A 22,572-nucleotide genomic window follows, 5' to 3' on the forward strand; every position below is an offset into this window, starting at 1 on the left:
CCTCTGGGTGCTCCGGTTTCTTCCCACAGTCCAAAAATGTGCAGGGTAGGTGGATTGGCCATGTTAAAATTGCCCCTTAGTGCCAGGGGGATTAGCAAGGGTATACACATGGGATTATGGGGTAATGAGGATAGGGTGGGATAGTGGTCAGTGCAGACTCGATGAGACAGATGGCCTCCACCTGCATTGTAGGATTCTATGATTCGCCACACCAGTTGGAGGCACAAGTTTTTGCGTCCATCCACATACATACTTGGCCCATCCAGGGACAAAATCCCTGCTCCATATCTGGAGTACTGTATAGAATTTTGGTTTCCTTATCCAAGGAAGGATCTAGTTGCCTGAGAGGGGATGCAACAACATGCACTAGATTGATTACTGAGATGAGAGGAGAGATTGTGTAGAATAAGCCTTTATTCTCTGGCATTCAGAAGAATGAGAGCCGATCTCTTTGAAATGTAAATATGTCCTAGAGGACTTAAAAAAGTAGATGCTGAGTGATTGTTTCTCCTTGCTTGGAGAGTCTGGAACAATGGGCTATAATCTTAGGATAAGGTGTCATTGATTTAGGAAGGACATCAAGAGAAATTTCTTTATTTAAAATGGTTATGAATCATTAGAGTACTCTACCTTAGGATTCTCATTATTGAATACATTCAATAATATGATGAAAATTGAGGATGAAAATTGATAGATTTTGTTTTGACACTAAGGGAATATAGGGATACGAGAACAGGGCCATGGTCATATTGAATGGTGAGAAGACATGAAGGCCTGTATGGCCTACTGCTGTTAAAGTTTATGAGATTTATTTATTAGTGTCACAAGTAGGCTTAGATTAGTGTTGCAGTGAAGCTACTGTGAAAATCCCCTAATTTCCGGAAGTTGAGAGAACACACATGGTGAGACATGCAATATCACAATAGCCTGTGAAGGTGTCGTATTCATATGTTCCCCAGCTCAAGCTGTTATTTGAAGGCAGCTTGTCTTTTCAAAATGAGGTAACTAGTCATGCTAATTTCTGCAGTTAAATGGTTGTGCTCCTTTGAAGAAAAAAAAACAAACTGCTGAATGTATTTTGCATTATTTTTGTTTTGTTTTTATAATTGTTACAGTTTGGAATACAAGTGTCCTATGTGGAATTAACTGTAATTTTTTTTACAACTTTTCTTAGTGGTCCACTGAAGGATCACTCATGAGACCTTATGAGCACGAGCTATAAATTAAAATGATACGAGAGTGTAAAATAAAGGGCTCATCTGCGTAAAGCATTTTGGATAGGAAGAAGGAAGCTTCAGTGTGTGACTTGGATATACCTCATTTGTGAGTCGTTGACGCTGGAAATTGGGAAGTGTTTTACTACTTGCATGCCTTTCCATCATTCCTTCAAAAACTATTCTGCTTCCTTCCTGAACTGTAATCAGTGAATGAAGACCAGCTGCTAAACTACCGTCAAAATTGAAAATATTCCATTTGTAATATTTACGCAAAAAACAAAAAATGTGAGCAAATGTGGCAAACTAGGTTCTGAAAGAACACCCAAGGTGTGAAATCTTACTAAGCCATCGCCATTGTGGTTGTTAGTAGGCATGGGGGGCTCTCCATGCCAAATCCTTTTCAAAATGACACCCAGGCATGATGGGGGACTACGTGACACCCAGGCCTGCCCCACCACCAAATACAACGTGAAATACCTGGGTACATAATTAATGCTGTTAGGGCCAGAAGATTGGCCATGTTTTCCCACCAACCACTTGCAGCAGGAAGAACGCTGTGTTCCCACCCCCAGCACTGAGTCCCAAAATAAAGGAATTCAGCCCTTTGTGTATTCAATAGAAATTGTTTAGGGCACAGTGTTTCATTTAATCAGGGGCTAAACTCTCATTTTAACTTTTGTGATGCACAAATTCACATATGGGGAATATTCATTGAAAATTCAGGAATAAACTGACCACAGTTTTTCTGACCATTGTTCCTTGTGGGCACAAAGCCACTGGCAACAGTCGCCTGATTTTGCAACACACATTTCCAGCATCAAAGTGCTGAAAATATGAAAGATTAGGATTGCCCCACAAGCCAAGCCAAGCCAAGCCAACATAGGCTGAGCTCGGTCTAATTTGTATGCCACTCAAGGCTTGCGTATTAACTCAGGTAAGGATTGCTCAGGGCAACATCGAGGTCACAACTCATTTTTATAAACTGGGGAAAAGCGTGTCACAGTTGCAGTAATATCGCAGTATGTTCCACATTTAATAGGGCTACATTTGTAAATCACTTCCTTGCAGTGGCTTTTGAGCTTGAAACCCCACTCCAGTGCCCTACTACTTCAAATATAGAGTCTGGCCTCCAAACCATGGCTATAAATCTACCTTGAAATAAGACACAGAATAGTAATAAATCTATTTCTATGATTACACAGACTGAAAAATCTTTACCTTAAATACACACTTTTCCCCAATCGCTACATCAGGATAGCTTCTATTAGATGCAATTAAATCAGTGCAAAATGTTTTAATGATCTAAGCATGTAATGTGATGATTTAAATCGACATAGTGGTGAAACTGCAGCATAGTCCTGAAGTTAAATGTCAGATAGAAAGGAAATTGTAAGTAAAGTTAGTACTGTATTAGAGGAACTTTAATTTCACGTCATTGTGGACTGTTAATTTAAGAAACATGTCTAAAATGAGAAGGTTAGGTGGATTAGCCATGCTAAAATGACCCCATAGTGTCAGGGGATTAGCAGGGTAAATACGTAGGGTTACGGGGATAAGACATGGCTGAGACTGTTATCGGTGCAGGGTAGATGGGTCAAATGGTCGCCTTCTGTACTGTAGGGATTCTATGTTTTTATATTTCCTTGTCAATATAACCAACAGGCTAATGGTACTTATTATTTGTGCCCAAGTGATACAGCAGTTTTAGTTGAGGGGCAGATACACACTGAAGCACAAATATTGAAAAGTTTCTGACTGAGTTGGGATGCTGCGCGGACGTATTCTCAGATTGAGAAAGAAAAGTTGGTTGTTGTATTTGGTGTGAAAAAGTTCCATCAATACATCTATTGCAGATGTTTCATAATGGTTACTGACCACAAACCCTTATTTGGGCTTTTTAAGAAAGATAAGGCAATGCCCCTATTGCTTCTGCCTGAATACAGCATTCGGCCTTGTTATTTGCATCTGATGAATACCTTCTAGAGCACCGCCCTGGAGCCCAGATAGCCAGCACTGACATTCTGAGTCACCTGTCATGGCCCACAAACCTGGCTCCTGTACCAGCATTTTAGACCAATCTGGTCTAAAATAAAGCATATGATCTTACATAGTGGATTCCGAGGCCAACCATCAGAAGAAATGAAACCCTATCTGGCTAAGAAAGACAAGCTCAGTGCTGAGGATGTGATCATTCTCTGGGGTTCCTGGGTAGTTGTCCTTCACCCAGGGCAGAGTCCGATACTAACAGAACTACATAATGGCCACCCAGGAGTGTCAAAAAAGGAAATGCTGACTTTGAGCTACATCTGGTGGCCTGATCTTGACTCAGACATCATTGACTTGGTGAAGTGATGTGCTTTATGCCAAGAGATTGAAAACTTCCCTCCCTCAATCTCCCTGCTTCCATGGGAGTGGCCTTGCAGGCTATGGGTAGACACGCATGTAGACCCCAGCACTCTATGGGTCCCATGTTTTTAATCATGATAGATGCACACTCAAGGTGGCTGGAGGTATATCAACGTGGGCTCAACGACTTCTCATGCTTCTATGAATAAATTACAACAGAGTTTCTGCATGCACGGAATACCAGAAGTCCTGGTCTCTAACAACAGCATGACGTTTTAATGGTATCCATCACATCCAAACAGCACCTTATCACCTATCCTAAAATGAACTGGCAGAACAGGTGGTATAACCTTTCAAAACAGTATGAAGAAACAATTGGTGGCCTCATAGAGACCAAATTGACCTGATTTTTGTTGACAAAAGGACCACACCTCACACAACAGGGTTTGCCCCAATGAAACTGTTAATGGGATGGCAGCTTCATACAAGACTGAACCTACTGTTGCCAAATGTGGCAGGAAGGGTGGAGTCCCAACAAGAAAACCAGAAAAAAAATCACAGTTCTGCACGGGCAGAAAGAATTTTTAAAACAGGTGATCTGGTTTCCGTAAGGATCTTCAGAGGTGATCAGTTGGTTCCCTTGGATTACTATGGAAAAAAAAGGGTCAGTATCTTACAAGGCTAAAGTCCAGGACAAAATTGTAAAGAAACACCAGGACCATCTCAGGGGCAGGGAGTCCACTCCCAAAGAGGTCTTACTATTGGCTATAGAGGTAGCAATCTCCAGTGTCTGCCTACAACTTGAAGCCATCCAATGAGATATGGGTATATGGGATCTAATGGCATTGGAAGTTACAGATAGTTCTATGGCTTGGTAGGTATAGATGTGATCGGTGCAACTTGTGGGCCGAAGGGCCTGTTTGTGCTGTAGTGTTCTATGTTCTATGTTGTTCTATGAGACCACAGACTCTGAGGTGGAAGCAGAGGAAGCTGGCATCCCAGCTGAAGTGGAACCCTCAGCAGTAACTCTGAGATCTTCCCTCTGGACCCTAAGATCCCTTATTCAGTTCATACTGCCAGACCTAGACCCAACTTTGACAGACTGACCGCCAAGTGATGGAAAGAAATTTCTTGTGGTGAGGGTAGTGGGGAGTAAAGGACCTAAGGGGAAGGGATGTTATGATGGCCACAAAGGGCACATGCATGCTGCAAGCAGCTGGTGTGGCTCTTTCTTGTGTTGTCATTAAGTGGGCTTTGGTGATTGAAGACTGGCCTTGCTGGAATTATTACACTCAGAATCTTGAATGTTTCTCTCATTTTTCTAAACTCCAGTGAGTAATGGCCTAATCTTATTAATCCTTCCTCATACGACAACCCTTTTCATCAGAGGAATTAACTTAGAGAAGCTTGCCTGAACTGCCTCTATTAGCAAGAATATCCCTCTTTAAATAAGACAATTAAACTATACACAGTACTCCAAACATGGTCACAATTGATTCTGTTTCCTGTTAGTTAGCCAGTTTCATATTAACCCCAAATACCATGATCTTGTGCAGTAATCTTTTATGTCACACTTATCAAATGTCTTTTGGAAATCCAAATGAGCTATATCGACTGGTTTTCCCTTTATCCACCCTATTGTTACATCCGCAAAGAATGCCTATAATTTGTCAAACACGGTTGTCTTTTCATAAAACCATGTTGACTCTCTTTCCTGGTATTATGGTTTTGCTAAAATATTATATTAATTAATAATGCTTCCAGCATTTTCCCAATACAGATGATAAGCTCATTGGCCTTTAGTTCATGCTTCCTTTCTAGAATAGGGACACGACATCCACTGGGACCTTTCCAGAATCTAGTGACGGTTTTCTGTTTGAGGAGTTTTGCTGCAAGTTGATAACCTATTGCAAAATATATTAGTGGCTGAATCTTATATAGGGTTTTTTTTTTCCAACTCCATTCTGATACTCTCTCATCCTCTCACTTAGTTTATACTGACCCTGTTTTCCTTCTTCATCACTACCTTTCTAGCCTTGCATTTATTGCTACCACAGCTCTGGAGTTTTCTCTGCCCATCCCACATTAGGCAGGAATCCCATTTTCCACATAACTACTGTGAGAAATCCTGCCCAAGGTATGCCACATAGTTTGATCCCTCGGAGCGGCAGTAGCATTAAATAGTAGCTGGGAAAGACAAATTGCAGAATAGATGGGGTTTTATGGATTTGATTGATTTGACAGCATGGTGGCACAGTGGCTACACTGCTGCCTCACGTCACCAGGGTTTTGGGTTTGATTCCTGGCTTGGGTCACTGTCTGTGTGGAGTCTGCATGTTCTCCCCATGTCTGTGTGGGTTTCTTCCAGGTTCTCCGGTTTCCACCCACAGCCTGAAAGATGTGCTGGTTGGGTGCATTGGCCATGCTACATTCTCCCTCAGTGTATCCAAACAGGCGCTGGAGTGTGGCGACTAGGGGATTTTCACAGCAATTTCATTGCAGTGTTAATGTAAGCCTACTTGTGATACTAACAAATAAACTTTAAACTTTTATTGATCTGATTGCCAAGCTGCCATGATCATAATTAGAAAAAGAGTTGTACTCACAAGAAGGGATCAAACCAGAATCCTGAAAGGGAGTATAAAAGGTAACTAGTGAGATATTTCTGATGGTCAATAGAATCAGAAGCATGGAATGAGGGATTAGGTGAAATATTTTCATTTGAAAGTTTGTTGGAAAGCATTAACACAATTGATGGTTAAGGCCAAGCCAGTATTAAAATTTAAGAGGGATTTCTATGACACTTGAATGAGAAAATGTACAGGGGAATGGGATTAGGGTAGATCACTCTAACTGGAACTACCAGCAGCATAGACATGATGGGCTGAATGTCCTCATTTGCATTGATTCAATTACTATGCAGTGTGTTGGGGAATGCATGTTATCTGAACCACTGTGCCCACCCTGTTGCGGCACTGCTATTCCATTCAGTGTGTCTGATTTGCAAACTCAAAGTGAAATATTAATATCAGAAAATCATAAAGGACATGTATATAAGTGATTGGCAGGCAGTGGGTTATTTATGGCCTTAATTCAGCCCCTCAGTCTGTGCATGTACACAAACAAGTAGACCTTGCTCTTGTAGGTTGCTGAATGATTAGAAAGTCCAGCTTCAATCATGTTCTAGTATTACGCTTGGCCCTTGTATTAAATTATACCCCAGCACTGAAACCAAAATAGCACGGATGCTGAAAATCAGAAATAAGGAATTAAAATGCTGGAAATACTCAGCAGATCAGATAGCATCTGTGAAGAGAAAAACAGTGGCAAGGACTTTGTGTGTGTTGAGCCTGTTGTGTGTGTTGACCCTGTTGTGTTGAGATCTGCCATAGGAGATTTCATGGCTCAGCTTAAAAGTCCATTATCTTTTGGTGCGTACTGAATAATCCTGGTGGTAGGCAGGGCTGGAAAATTCTGCTCAAAGCAAACAGAGTTCAGGCTGCTCACTGTTCATCAGAATGCAACAGGATGAGGAGAAGTGAAGAACACATCACAGAGTTGTTACAATGCAGAAGCAGGCTATTCGGCCCACCATGTCTGCACTAGCTCTCCAAACGAGCATTATGACGTCATGCCATTCTCCTCCCTTTTCCTCGTATACCTACACATTTCTATCTAATGCTCGTTTGCATGCTTTGACTGAACCAGCCTCCCCTACACTTCTAGGCAGTTCATTTCAGACCCAAACCACTTGCTGTGTGAAAAGGCTTTTCTCACATTATATTTGTTTCTTTCGCAAATTACTTTAAATCTCTGCTTTCTTATTCTCAATCATTTCACAAGTGGGAGCAATTTCTCCCAGACTACTCTGTTCAACTCCTCCATGATTTTGAATATGTCTATCAGATCTCCTCTCATCCTTCTTCTCTCCAAGGAGAACAGTCCCATCCCTGGAACATCCTTGTAAACATCTTCTGCACTCTCTCCAATATATTTACATTCTTCTTATAGTGTGGCATCCAGAACTGTACGCAATATTAATAATAGTAATATTGATGTCTAACTAGAGTTTTGTATAACTTCAGCATAACTTCCTTGCTTTAGCACTCTATGTCCCTATTAATAAAGGCCATGGTACTGTATGCTTTATCAATTACTGTCTCCATCTGTCCTGCTACCTTCAATGGTGTATGCACATATACACCCAGAACCCTCTGTTCCTGTGCCCCTTTAACAATTGTACCCCTTATTTTGTATTATTTGTTAATGTTCTTCATACCAAAGTGCATCACCTTACACTTCTCCACATTGAATATCACCTGTCTGCCCATTCCACCAAATGTGCTTTTGAGGTTCTACGCTGTCCAACTCTCAGTTTACAATGCTTCCAAATTCTGAGTCATTTGCAAATTTTGAAAATGTGCCCTGATTAGCAAGATTTAGATCATTAATATATATCATGAAAAGCAAGTACCTTATTAACTGTTACTTGCTGCTTCCTATTATTCAGCCAATTTAGTATCCATGCTGCTACTGTCCCTTTTATTCTATGCGCTATAACTTTTCTCACAAGTCTGTTGTTTGACATTGCATGGAATGCCTTTTGAAAGTCCATATATACCATATCAATAGCATTACCCTCATCAACCTTTCCATTACTCCTTCAAAAGAACTCCAGCAAGTTAGTTTAACATGATTTCCCTTTTAGTAATCCATACTTGTTCTTCCTAATCAACCCACATTTTTCCGTGGGACTACTATCTATCCCAAATAATTGATTTAGAATTCCCCCCCCACTGAATTTAAACTGAGTGGTCTGTAATTGCTGGACTTATCCTCACAACCTTTTTGAACAAGAATCACAGAATCCCTACAGTGCAGAAAGAGGCCATCTGGCCCATTGAGTCTGCACCAACCACAATCCCACCCAGGCCCTACCCCTAAATCCCTACATATTTACCCGCTAATTCCTCTAACCTACACATCTCAGGACCATACGGGGCAATTTTTGCATGGCCAATCAACCTAATCTACACATCTTTGGACTGTGGGAGGAAACCGGAACACCTGGAGGAAGGCCACGCAGACATGAGGAGAATGGGCAAACTCCACACAGACAGTGACCCAAGCCGGGAATCGAACCCAGGTACCTGGAGCTGTGAAACAGCAGTGCTAACCACTGTGTTGCCATGCCACCCATGCAACAAGGGTGTAATGTTTGCAATTCTCCAATCATCTGGCACCCTGAGTCCTGGGAACACTGAAAGATTATGATCAGTGCCACTGCAATTTCCACTCTCAGTTACTTCAATATTTTTGGCTGCATCTCATCCAATCCTAATACCTGGTCAATTTTAAGTTACCTGCCTCTACCACTTCCTCTGGTATATTCCATATACATACCACCTTCTTGTTTGAAAAAAATGCCCCTCAGATCCCTTTTAAATGTTTCCCCCTCCCCCTTTAGTTTTGGACTCCCCTATCCTGGGGAAAAGACCTTGGCTATTCACCTTATGCCTCTTGTGATTTTATAGAGCTCCATAAGAACACCCCTCATCCTCCTGCATTCCAGAGAAAAAGATCCAGTTATCAAGCCTCTCCTTATAATATCAACCTTACAGTCTCGATAGCGTCCTTTAAATTTTTTTTGCACCATTTCCAGTTTAATAACATCATTCCTATAGCAGGGTGAGCAGAACTGTATGCAGTGCTCTAAATATAGCCTTACCAATAGTTGTAACGTAATGTTTCAAATCCTGTACTCAGTGCTCTAACCAATGAAGGCACATATGCCAAATGCCTTCTTCACCACTCTGTCTTCCCGTCACACACCACTTTCAAGGAAATATGTACCTGCACCCCTAGGTCTCTATGTTTGACAACACTTCCTGGAGCCCCACCATTAAATGTATAAATCTTGCCCTGGTTTGTCGTCCCAAAATGCAACACCTCGTAAAAGAGATGATGATGGAAAGCAAAAGGAGTGACAATAGGACAGTAAAAGAAACAAAAGATGGGTTTTGTGGAGCTGAAAATATCAAAAGCAGGAGTTAATAGATTAATGTGCAATTTAATATCAAGGGTCAAAAAAAATCATGAAATGTCTACAATGGTTTAGAAATGGGAGATATAAAATGTGACTTGGGATTCCATCTATTGTCAGGTATTCAATTAGGTTGAGTTTGCTTTATTAGAATATTTTTATCAAAGGAACCGAAGGGATTAGCCTTGGATTTTGACTTTTCTTACAATTCAGTCCGTGCTGATTTATGTAACCTACATAGCAATCTCAGTTTAGCTTCAGTCTTTCAGCACTGTTTCTGGTTGTTAAGTTTGACATAATGGGAATTTGTATGTACTTAATGCTACACTGAACACTGCACTCTTGTAACCAGGAAGGCTGGATTAAGATTCAGAACCAACAGAATAGAACTGAGACATTGGGAATAATGTTGACAGTACAGAAACAGGTTGAACTGGTCAATGATAGTGTTTATGCTTTACACAAGCCTCCCTCATTTGCTTCCTTTTCCAAACCTTCACTTCCCAAGTCCTACTGTTCAATTCTCCCTCGTGCATGTATGAACATGTCTTAAATGTGTCACTAACTATTTTAAACAATGTCTCAGCAATTTCCACTTCTCATAACTCTCTACATAATGAAATTCCTCCCAAATTCTTTACTTCACCTGCTACATTTTATGATCACACTTATGATCTTACATTTATGATTTCCTGAACACACCTACAAGTGGATACAATTAGTTCATATTTGTCCTACTGGATTACTTCATGGGGCGGCACAGTAGTTATCACTGATGCCTCACAGCATGAGGGACTCGGATTCAATTCTATCCTTGGATAACTGTCTGTGTGGAGTTTGCACATTCTTCCTGTGTCTGTGTGGGTTTCCTCTGGGTGCTCCGGTTTCCTCCCACACCAAAGATGTGCAGGTTAGGTGGATTGGACATGCTAAATTGCCCCTTGTGTCATGGGATTAGCAATTTAAATACATGGGTTTACAGGAATAGGGTCAGGGTGGGATTGTTGTTGGTGCAGACTCGATGGGCTAAATGGCCTCCTTCTGCACTGTAGGGATTCTATTATTCGATAATTTTAAGGACCTCTTCATAATTTTAAGGACCTCTATCTCATAATCTTTCTCTTCCAGAGAAAAGAGCCAAGTTCTCCTTATTTCTGAGAGTTGTACTCTTTCAATTCTGGCTATGTCTTTCCATTATTTCTTCTTAAAGTATGAAGGCCAGGACTGCTAATAGAACTCCCCAGTGGGATCTAACTAAGGCCCTTCATAATTTTAATGTTACCTCTATAAATGAACCCAGATATTTTGTTTGCGCACTTCATGACCTCATTTACTTATGTTGCTACTTAATTGACTCATGTAACATATTCTTGGAATTTGCAACACAGAAACGCTGCATTTGGCCCAACTGTGTTCTTCATGAGCCAAACCTCTGCTCTTTTACCCCATTTAGTTCCTTACATTCCAATGAGTAAGTGCATCTCTTATTTTTCTTACCAAAAGGAACCATTACCTATTACCTATTGTTACCTATACTCACCTGCGTTTTCTGACACCATTATTTTTGTCCACCATTATAAGGCTGTTATTTTGCACTTTATGAATGAAATGATATGACAACGATTGCATTTTCCCTTGAGTATTCTCTCTGTGGTTTCTTCAAAAAGTTCAAGAAAGTTGATCTTTCAAGTTCATTCTAACTTTTGTTACCTGATCTGATTTAGCAAGGATTCTAATATCTTTCTGCCCACTGACTTTTAGTTAACTGGTCTATAGTTCCTGAGTTGAAACCATCTTAATTATTGAAGATGGGAATTCCACTGTTGTTTGCCTGACTTTCAGCACTACTTCTATTGTTTTTTTTCAAATATGTATGGATATTCGTGGTATGGTGCGGCACAGTGGTTAGCACTGCTGACTCACTGCGCCAGGGACTCAGATTCGATTCCTGGCGTGGGTCACTGCCTATGTGGAGTTTGCACATTCTCCCCGTGCCTGCGTGGGTTTCCTCCGGTTGCTCCAGTTTCCTGCCACACTCTAAAGATGTGCAGGTTAGGTGGATTGGCCATACTAAATTGTCCCTTAGTGTCGGAGGACTAGTCAGGGTAAATGCATGGGGTCATGGAGATACGGCCTGGGTGGGATTGTGATCAGTACAGGCTCGATGGGCCAAATGGCCTCCTTCTGCACTGTAGGGATTCTATGATTTATAATGTCTCCTCACTCATTTCTCACTAGGATGTTGTTCAACAGCTGTCAGAAGCCCTTCAGCATCTCACTGAGATGGTTATTCATGTGTAAGCCCAGACAATAACTATCTGCAGGCTATTCGCCCATGGAAGCGACATCGCAATCCTGTCTGCATCCAATGTTCAGAAATCCAGTTTTTTCAGCTTAAATCTCTGATTGCTTTTTCTCCTCTCTCTATAGATATCAGGCACTGATACCATTTTCTTTGCCTTTATTATTAATCTATCTAAACTCAGTTAATGCAGTAAAGGAGTCAAATCTGAGGCCACATTGGTTTCTGTGGTTCAGTACCACAGTATTGTTATATGAGAGTACAGTATTTACCCATGGCATTTGATGGCATCGAGTTCTTATTCTGGAGGCTAACTGTGCTGAATGTCTCGTTTACTCTGTACAATGATTGAGTTGGTTCTAGGATTTTCCTCCTCACTTCAGCTTGCCTAACTCTTTCCAGTGTTAATAAAATCAGAACTAAAAAGATTCCAACTTTTGCTCAATGCTTCAGTAAACGTAAGTTCTTACATAAGGCAGTGAGAAATGTGCATGAACTGGGGGATACTTTAAGGCAAAAGAGATTGGATAACATTTTCCATTTCTATTAGAGCTGCAGGTTTGTACAAACTATTGTGTTCTGAGGCTAATTGGAGGCTTTCTGAATATATTATCTTAGTAGCTGTGGCGTTGCTGCTCTTATCAAATGTTCTGCTTACCTTTCCTTTAGATTAAAAAAAAGCCTTAGTCCAATAGCCACAAGTAATTTTGTTAACCAAAAGTTAGCAAATTTTAAGCAAAAATTCAGGATTGATTCATTGCTTAAGTTAATTAACAGACCAGCTTTCCTGATGGCTCAAATGGTAACTCCAATATTAATGTGGAAATGAGACACACAGAGGTTAGGAGGAAAAAAAAATCCAGTTTTAATTCTCAGTCTGTGCTGAATTGTTAGGGAGATAATGGGCATCAGTGTTAATATACCAATAGTGTTTAGTTATATACAGATGATGGAATTAATTGGAGTTTTTCCTTGAGCATATGATTACAAGAGAATATAGGCGGGCTGGTTAGATGGGCTGATCAGTGGCAAATGGAATTCAATCCGAATAAATATGAGGTGACGCATTTGGACGGGACAAACAAAGCAAGGGAATACATGATGAATGGCAGGACCCTGGGAAGCACCGAAGATCAGAGGGATCTTTCTGTGCATGTGCACCAGTCCCTTAAGATAGCAGGACGGATGGATTAAACTGGCTAAGAAGGCATGTTTATTTGCCTTTATTAGCTGAGGCATAGAGTTTAAGAGCAAGGAGGTTTTGCTAGAACTATGTAAAATGTTGGTTAGGCCACAGCTAGTGTATTGTGTGCAGTTCTAGAACCAACATAATAAGAGAGATAGGGTGGAGAGGAAATTTAGCAGGACGTTGTTTGGACTGGAGAGTTTTAATTATGTCAAGAGATGGGATAGACTAGATTGTTTTCATTGATGTCGAGATTGAGTGGCGTTTACTACCAAATAAACCTGTTGGACTTTAACCTGGTGTTGTGACACTTCTTACTTTGTTTTCAATGGAGCAGAGAAGACTGGAGTGGGGGGGAACCTGATTGAGATGTATAAAATTAAGAAGGGCATAAACAGGAAAGGCAGGAAGGAACTTGAGGGATCAATGACTAGGAATCATAGATTTAAGATAAGAGGCAGGAGGTTTGGACAGGATGTGAGGAAAAACTTTTCACCAATAGCATGGTAGGAGTCTGAAACTCACTTCTTGAAAGAGTGGTGAAGGCAGAGATCCCCACAACATTTGAGAAGTATTTAGATGTGTACTTGCAATGCAAAGGCATATAAGGCTGTGGGCCAAGTGCTAGAAAATGGGATGAGAATAGTTATATGGTTTTTCTTTGACTGGCACAAACAGAATGGGCCAAAAGGTCTTTTTCTGTACTGTATACCTCTATGATATATAAAAAGAGACTTACCGAAACTTACTGCTTAGGTTAGAAGGGATATGCTTGTAATGTTTCGTTCTGTAAATAAATATGACACTGACTTCAGTATCATCCTTCACCAGCTGCCTTTCTGGACTATAACATAGTCCAGGAGGAGCGATTGTCTTTATTGAGAAGTTATTGAGGAGCAAAGACGTTTTCTCAAGCATTGGAATGTCATGTTATTTATTGTGCATTTTCTCCAATACTCAGCTGGTCCTGCAAAGTGAAGTTCTGTATAGTCCATGTGTCTGACATAGGTGGCTTGGGAATATGATTAAAGTTGGTCAGTTTAATTCTACAGATGGCAAAGCTTCACTGCATTCAACGCAGCATTTAGTTGTTTGTTAAAAATGAGTAACATAATCCTCTCACAAAATGCACACATAGCAAAAATTGATTGTTCCATAAGATGTAGGTAACTAATTATAGGTGACATATCTTAGGCTTACAGGTCTTTGCGCTCTTATATTACGTTATTCTGCAGGTACAATGAATAAAATGTGCCTTTCAATTCGGAAGACATTGGGCAGAATTTTCCCAAAATATGTCTAAGTATCATTTGGGGTGGAAAACTGGTGCGATTGAAATGTCCATTTAAGTTGGAAACCCATCAACCAACAACCAGGAACCACCATTAGTTTCAATGACAATAGCTAGGGATAAACAAGTAATAGAAATAATAAATAAAGTGCTGGTACTCTGAAACAAAAACAGAAAATTCTAGAAATAAATAGCTGGCCAGTCAGTAACTGTGAAAAGAAAATGCAAGATAAAGCTTGAGGACAATCCTTTCTCAGTATCAAAAACTGATAGTTCGACAAGAAGTTTAGTAACGGTAGAAAAAAAGTGGAGGAGGGGCAAACAACAAAAACTCCAATCAAAGAAACATGCGATCTGCATGGAATCTGCTTAAAGAAATTGTTAAAAGGTGTAAAGCATCATACTGACAAGGCAGTGGAGAAACTTCTGAACAAACCTATCGTGGTAAATGGCTGGTGTGGAGCAAAAGGAAGAAACAGCATGCAAAGATATATCCAACATTAGAATTGTTCTTTATCATATAGCTGACTGATGTTTAGACACTGAACTCACTTAGGAAGGGTGACCACTTGGTCAAGGTAGGAAATGGCTGGCTTCTCCCCGTGGAACTATGTCCCAGCAAGGAATCATTTTCTTTAGAAGAATATAATAGAAAACTAGAGGCTAAAAAAAAAGTTAATTTTCTACTTTACTAGTTGTTTGAGAAGCAGAAATCCTGAAGGCGGATGCAAAGGTATAAAATAATTCAAAAGGTAAAAAGATTCATGTGTGGTCTAATTCTGTTATGATTGCTTCCATCAATAGGTTTCTAGGCATTAAGAGCCAGTAATGAATTTGACTAGTTAAATATTATGTATGCACAATTTTACCCTGCACAGAGTTCAGTGTGGAATTTAATTTGAATATGTGAGGAGATTTGATGCAATATATTGCTGAAGAAAGAAATTTGTTAAAGCTTATATTCAATAGGACAATTGCAAGATTACCAACGTCAGGACAAATGCCAACAGCCCTATTTTATGCCTGTTTCAGCTAAAACAAAAATGATAGCCATTCACCGGTTCATTACTCTAGACAATGCTTTGACCAATCAGATCCAAACTGCCTGATCTAAATTTTCAAACAGCGCTTGACCATTAACTAGTGCATTGTCTATGGCCTCTACCTACCAGAGTCCACTTGACAATTAAGTAACACTTTCTTTTATAATATAAACTTATTACCCCTGATATTGACATTCTTGCGATTGTTTGGATGACGGCAAGACAGAAAGCTTTGACAAAGTACCTTTTTTTTCAGCAATATTTGAGCTCTGTACTACCAACAACTATGTTACACAACATAATTACAATCATTTTACATTACACAGAATTCATAATTTAGTCTATTAATTTGATACTTACATTATGCACCATATATAATTACATAGAATATTTTTCATTGTTATTTGCTGCATATAAAGAATGGAAAAACTTTCTAACAGTATTAAGGTGTTTTATAAATACAGATGTTTCTTTTTCCCGTGTTAATTCAGAACTTCGTCCTGTGGTTAGTTTACAAAGTAAATGATCCTGCCAAGCAGGCAACTTACCAGTTTCTCATAACCTGGCTGATAAAATTTCCAATGTTATGTACTCATTCTCTTCTTTGTTATGGGGGTTTATTCTGCTTAAACCTTTATACTGACTAAATTGAGAATTAGATCAACTAGTGCAGTTATTTTTCTGATTTGGCTGTGAGGGTTGCCTTTAAACATTATAATCATAGAGAGAGCAGTAATGAGTATTGCATTGCTGGAAAAATAAAATTAGCGACCTGCCGATCCATCACAGCATGCTTGTTATCTTTGTACGATTGCAAAGGAAAACAATTATCCAATATTCATGATACTCAGTAGTAGCCACTGCAAATCTTTAGACATAGTGAACATCACATGTGGAAAGGAGAGATCTTTTTCAGTGCTGTGTTGAAACAAAAGCACCTTTATCCATTATAAAAGTCTCTTTATCACACTCACAAATGTGGAAATTTCATTGGGTATAAACATTACATCACCTTGCTAATTCAACTGATTTTCATACAAGGGGTAGAAAAATATCAGTGTGGGTCTTGCAACCAACTGCTGTCTGAGGTTGCATTCTTGGAGTAGGACTTTAAGATCCCAATGGAGGGAAGTGCAAAGGTGGGTGGATCTGGAAATTTTTGCTCTGGATTGTCATATGAATTTGCTGCTACAATCCCAGCCCCGAGCCATCTTCCCTGAGGCGAGAGAGATACAGGGTTGGGCTTCCTGCCTGAGAGTAGCAGGTAGGCAGTTAAAGGGTCTTCAAAGGCCAATGAGACTTACTATCAAAAGCTAACTGACAATTCTTCCCTTCCCCACCCAAAACTTGAGGCATCAGGGACATGGCTGATTCCCTAGAGGTAGCCTTCCCCTCAGCAGACTGGAAAAGTCAGAGGAGGCAGCAAGGCATTGGGGAACCTGCAGAGAACATTTTTCTTGTGTTATCCTTGCTCCCATGCCTCAAAACCAGCTTTCAAGAGATTATTAAAATTCTCCCCATTGTGACACAAATTCTCTTATGACTTGTAGATTTTGTCTAGTGGTAGAATAATCTCACTTATTAGAACTTGGGTTTGGCTATAAACTACAGAACTTAAACTCTGTAGCATCGGTGTCTCCAGCACTTAATCCCGGACACACAACTTCCACACTGCCCCAAATCCACTTGTTTTCTGTGGTTCTGCAAATTGACTTCAGAATCCCTGATCCTCATTTTGAATTACTCTGGCAACTCTATATGGAAAATCTCTTCCAGCTTTGCATTCACAACGACCAGCTGTCTGAGGTTGCATTCTTGGAGCAGGACTTTAAGATCCAATGGATCCTGACTCAAGATATGGTTTGCCCTTGTTATAGTCCTGTTGGTGAAGAAAGAATCCAAAGCCAGTCTTCACACGGAATAGATATATTCACAGAGTGAAACACTGTAGGCATGTATCTCTTGACTCAACTCCAGTTTTGTATGTCTCTCTCTTTATATGTGCTTTAGTAACAATCCAATATATGCCCTCCACCTGTATGAACTTAACTTCAGTTGATACAGATGGCAACCCTCACCTATTGTGCATTACGATTGCAGACTGGTCTTTAAGCCATTATGTCTGGGCACCCTCCTGAGCCAGTTTGCTTAGATACATGTCTGCTAACCTTATTAACTCTCCTAAAAAGCATGCCTCTTCAAGATGAATCTTGTCTCTTTTTCCATCAGGCCTTTTATTTCTTAGAGCTCAGCACTGCCTCTTATAAAGCTCTTTGATGTGAGGTGAACGATAATTGCAACTGCATAGGACATGTAATGTAGTTTGGCAGTACAGAAATTGAGTATTGTTGAAAAAGAGACATTTTTTGTCTAAACCTTTCATGTTGCACTGATCAGGCCATTCACAAGATCACAATACAATGGAAATCAATAAATTTATGCTGTACGAGAAGAGAGTGCGGATTGATTGGCAAGTAGACTCTGACTGATAGAATGCAACCGGTACATTATTTATGGCAACACCTCTACCAATCTGAGTCCAGTAACCAACCAATCAACACAGTCTACTCATACAGAATAAATTTGTTGATTTCCCTTGCATTGTATTATTTCCAATGTGCTGATGAAAAACCTCAACCAAAAAAGTCTCTCTTTTTCAGTAATACATAGGATATCACAAGACTAGAATGTGTTATATACAGGATAGATCAAAGTGGGAGTTTGTTGAATCTAATGGAATTATACCAGATTTTGTATCAAATTCAAATTCCCATGATAGACCATGTAGCAAATTTGCCCATTCCAACCCCCATGGGAATCATAGCCGGCGAGGGGCGGATCATGGAAAGATCAGTTGACCTTGGGTGGGATTTTCCGGTTTCGGGGCGAGGGCGGATGGAAAATCCCATCCTATGTGATAAATACCTTAATTGATTGTGTTCAAGACCAATCTTAACATTAAGTTATATGTACTTTTGCAATGCTCTTTCATTCTGAGTTATGATAATGGAACAGAGAACAAATATCAGTCATGGAGCCTCTGTACTTATTTTTTATGTTCTGTATTTTAATTGATAAATTGTTCTGTCTGGTTTTATCCACATTTTTTTTCCTGGAAATACTGATTCTTGCTGGGGTATGGTTTTATGGGCAGTAGCAGCTCTCCAGTTCCTCGCCCAAATAATTCTTCACGTATGAATTTGGGAGAGTAAAACCGAGAAGTTTATTTGAGATGGGGTAGTCCTTGGGGCTGTTGCAGTCCTATTCTCTTGAATAACCATATCCATGTACTTTCCAGAAAGAGTCAATAGTCTTCCTTTTTAATTGAATAACACAGTGTTTTATGCATTAATTGCATCTCTGACGAGACACAGGCAGAAAACAACTACCACAGACCCTTAAGATAAATATAATTCCTTCATTTGATCTATTCGAATGACCCCTAAAAAGGGCATAAAATTATGAATATTAAGCATTCGAGTTCTCATTATTTCATCATTAATTTTTATTGTGGATATATGTGTCTGGGGTGTTAGTAATAAGGAATGGAGTACTTTCCATCATGGGCACCCAGAATCAGTGTCAAAATTTTTCCCTATCAAGTATAGAGTGGTAGGATGGAAAACTTCCACTATTGCTTCACCAGCAATATGACAGGGACTCACCAATCCTCACTGAGGCAGTGAAGGATCTTATTGAATGGCGGGGCAGGCTCAAGGGGCTAGATGGCCTACTCCTGCTCCTATTTCTTATGTTCTTATATCAACCATTCTGTGATCATCAAGAATAAGATAAGAAATCAACACAAATTATTGCCAAATGAGTGACCATTTTGTTTGTGGACACATTCACATTGGGTTGAAACTGTCTAAGCTTACCTGATTGAATTTATTGCTGTGTGGTTCTTTTGTGTTTGTTCTCTCTCACAGATAATATGTGATCAAAAACAATACCACATTTCCAAGAATGGAAATAACTGGAAGTCAGTGTCAAGAACCATGTGTTCAAATAAATACCTTAGACAACAGCATTTTGCATTTATATAATTTAACATACTAAAATGTTTTGCAAGTGTTAACAAGTAGTGTTTGACACTGAACCAAATTTAGGACAAGCGTAAGACATTTTAAAAGCAGCGAGGCATAGGAAGGAAATTTCAGGGCCCATGTAAACTCTTTCAGTGATTCATATTTACATCGGAACCTAGAGAAGCATGTCAGGAATTCAGAACCATATGTGAGTCTGCAGGTGAAGCCTGTGAACTAAGCATTTGTATTTCCTTTTTTCCAGCTGTCACCAGGTTCTGAGGACGACCATGAGGGAAGCTCACGTGAGAATTTGGGCCGTATTCAGTTCAGTGTCGGGTACAATTTCCAGGAGTCCACCTTCACCGTTAAAATAATGAAGGCTGTAGAGCTGCCAGCAAAGGACTTTAGCGGTACCAGTGATCCGTTTGTTAAAATCTACCTGCTCCCTGACAAAAAACACAAGCTAGAAACTAAGGTGAAAAGAAAGAATTTAAACCCACATTGGAATGAGACATTCCTGTTTGAAGGTGAGGCTGATGAATGGCTAGGATTTGCTATGTTTCTCAATTCATTTTCAGTTTTATTCCATCCTTATTAGGGTAAATGACAAAACCTTTGCTAGAAAACTGTGGAATCAATTCATCCTAAAGAACGTGGATCGCATTAATCCATTCTGGAGCAAGTTTTCCCTGCAGATTATGTACAAGTGACTACATCAGACAACTGATGCAAATATAAATTGACACCTTGGAGGCTATAATGTAATCAAAGGGTTCAAGTGATTTATACAGAATATAATGAATATGCAGGAGTTATTGCACTCAAGAGGCTTGAGAACTGCAAGGGAGAAATGGTTTACATTTATTATTTGACCCTCAGAGAAATTATATTTCAGAAAAATAACTATGCAATGTGAAATTTTTGTCCATGAGGTGGTTAAAGTGGTGCAGCTGCTAATGGTTATCTAAGGGTGTGAGAGTCCCTTGTGACTTTCATTTAGGTTCGTTACAGTACTCTGTTCATAATTGGAATGATTGACACTACCGGATACTCTCAAATAATGACAAAATAATGATGAAACAATTTTAATTGATATGAAAAGGGAAGATGACTTTCTTGAAAGAGAAAATGCTTGGTGAGTGTCCTGTGTGTATATATATCTCCCAAGAAGAGATAAAAGAAACTTGTTTAAGTATAAATAATTACCCCAAATTTGTCTGTTCTATGACAGCTCCCCTGACTGAAAAATCTTAAATTAGGCTGTTCCATGACAGGACCTTAAACTGGTAAAATTCCCCCTTGGTACATACATTACCAAGTCTCTGAATAACTTACACAGGGGTGGATGCTTCAGTCAGTCACTTTGATGCCCATTCCTCCATAGTCTTCAGTGGTTGATTAATCCACTCCACCTGCAACAGTGAATCCTGCTCATGCTGCCAAATTTCTGGTTCCATTCCAGTCTTTTGAGACCTTGTTCAGACTTCACCAAAATAAAGACCTCAACAACCATGAGTCATTACGCTCACAGACTTTACAAAGGCTGCAGTCTACACAGAACTTGGACTGTTTACATGATGGTGTGTCTCACATGTATACTGTCCATCAGTCAAATTCCATCTTGCTGACCACCCCAAGTATAAGGCCGTTCATTGCCCTGGCTTCTGGTTCAAGGGTCATTGGGGTCAATACAGTAAGTTCAGATCCTCTTTTTAAACAATAAAAAAAAGTTCTTGTTGCAGTGGCATATCTGGAAAAGAAACAATATTCAGCCAAATCAGTAGTTGTGAATATAATGCACAAGAAAAATCCTTGGCAAAAGACCGAAGTCTGCAATGATAATATTAATGATTATATAACTGATCACCAAAGTGCAATCACACCTAGGTTTAAATAAGTGTCTACAAAGATTCCATAGAAGTTTTCTTAAAGATCAGATGTGAAGCAGAAGTAATATTGCAGAAATTAGTGATTGCTGCCTGTAGGTCTGCAGTCATGGTGAATGGTGGGTGCTTTTAAATTAATCAGAATGAGATGTGCTTGTTGGACAGGATAGTTTGTTTCCCAAGGAAACAAATTTCAAATTCTTAAATGACTGTCATTGATAAATGATTCTGGCTTTATTTATCATAAAAACAACTTTCGCTATTCCTGCATGGGATTACAAGATTTGTTGGGCCTTGAAAATGATTGTCAATGTATGGTAAAACACAAACAATCTAATCATGAGGTTCCAATGGCATTGCATGATACGACAGCAAAATTCACTTGTTATTTTAAGCTTTCCGGCCCAACAGATGCTGGGTGAACAAGCAATGAAAAGCACCTTTTGGGACCAACCCACCGTGATCCCGCTCTATTCCCAAAAGTTCAGTTTTTGCCTGTTCTGAGCAGGCCTCACAAATGCTTTCTGATGATGTCCTGAATTCCCAGGGCTATTTCTGTATTATCTAACAGCATGCTCTTGCCACACAACATTGCAGTCCATATAGGTGCCAATTCTGCTGATTTGGGGGCAGAAATGTGACTAGGTTTAACTGCAGGAGTTAAAATCTCTCAGGCCTGTGGTTAGGATAATTTGCCGCACCCCTGGGGCCTGTAGACTATTGTCCCAAATTACAATCCAGGCTTCACTGTCTGTTTGGGATCTGAATCTTGTAATTGAATGATTGTCATTAATTCACGGACAGACAATAGTGTTCGTAATACATGTAGGCCACTGTTGCTTGGTAGTAAAGAACTTTAATGTTGCTGAACAGAGAGAGACATTTGCCAACGTTTTTTGTCTTGCATTCATTAGGACAAATGCATGAATGCCAAACTTCAAACCATTGTAGCAATTTATACTATGGAAAAAAAGCTGTTGATTGGTTCACAAGTTGGCCATTGTCATGGAGAAAGCAACAGTGAAACTATATGTTCAAAAAGAAGGCACAAGAATTAGACGTATTCCTTTCGTTTGTAAAGAACAGTTCCCTGAGTATGAATATATGTCACTTCTAGCAAGGGTAAAATGAGCCACGTAATGAACACGACTGGATTTCTGTTTCATTTCTGGCATCCAATTTTGATGAATCCAGTATTGGATTTCAGGTGTGCCAGTGGATACGGCGCTG

General features: G+C 39.7%; 1 protein-coding gene across 3 annotated transcripts in view; it reads left to right on the top strand.

Moving 5' to 3' along the window:
• Window positions 1-22,572, top strand: part of LOC145343861 (synaptotagmin-7-like) — a 644,682-nt gene that overhangs the window by 585,359 nt on the left and 36,751 nt on the right. For all 3 annotated transcript variants that reach the window (XM_080190321.1, XM_080190322.1, XM_080190323.1), the window contains one exon: window positions 19,719-19,983. In XM_080190321.1, coding sequence (XP_080046447.1) covers window positions 19,719-19,983 — 265 coding nt within the window. The remainder of the gene's footprint in view (window positions 1-19,718; window positions 19,984-22,572) is intronic.

This window comes from Carcharhinus amblyrhynchos, chromosome 6, assembly GCF_965287045.1.
Source record: "Carcharhinus amblyrhynchos chromosome 6, sCarAmb.v2.hapA, whole genome shotgun sequence".
In the NCBI taxonomy this organism is placed as follows: Eukaryota; Metazoa; Chordata; class Chondrichthyes; order Carcharhiniformes; family Carcharhinidae; genus Carcharhinus; species Carcharhinus amblyrhynchos.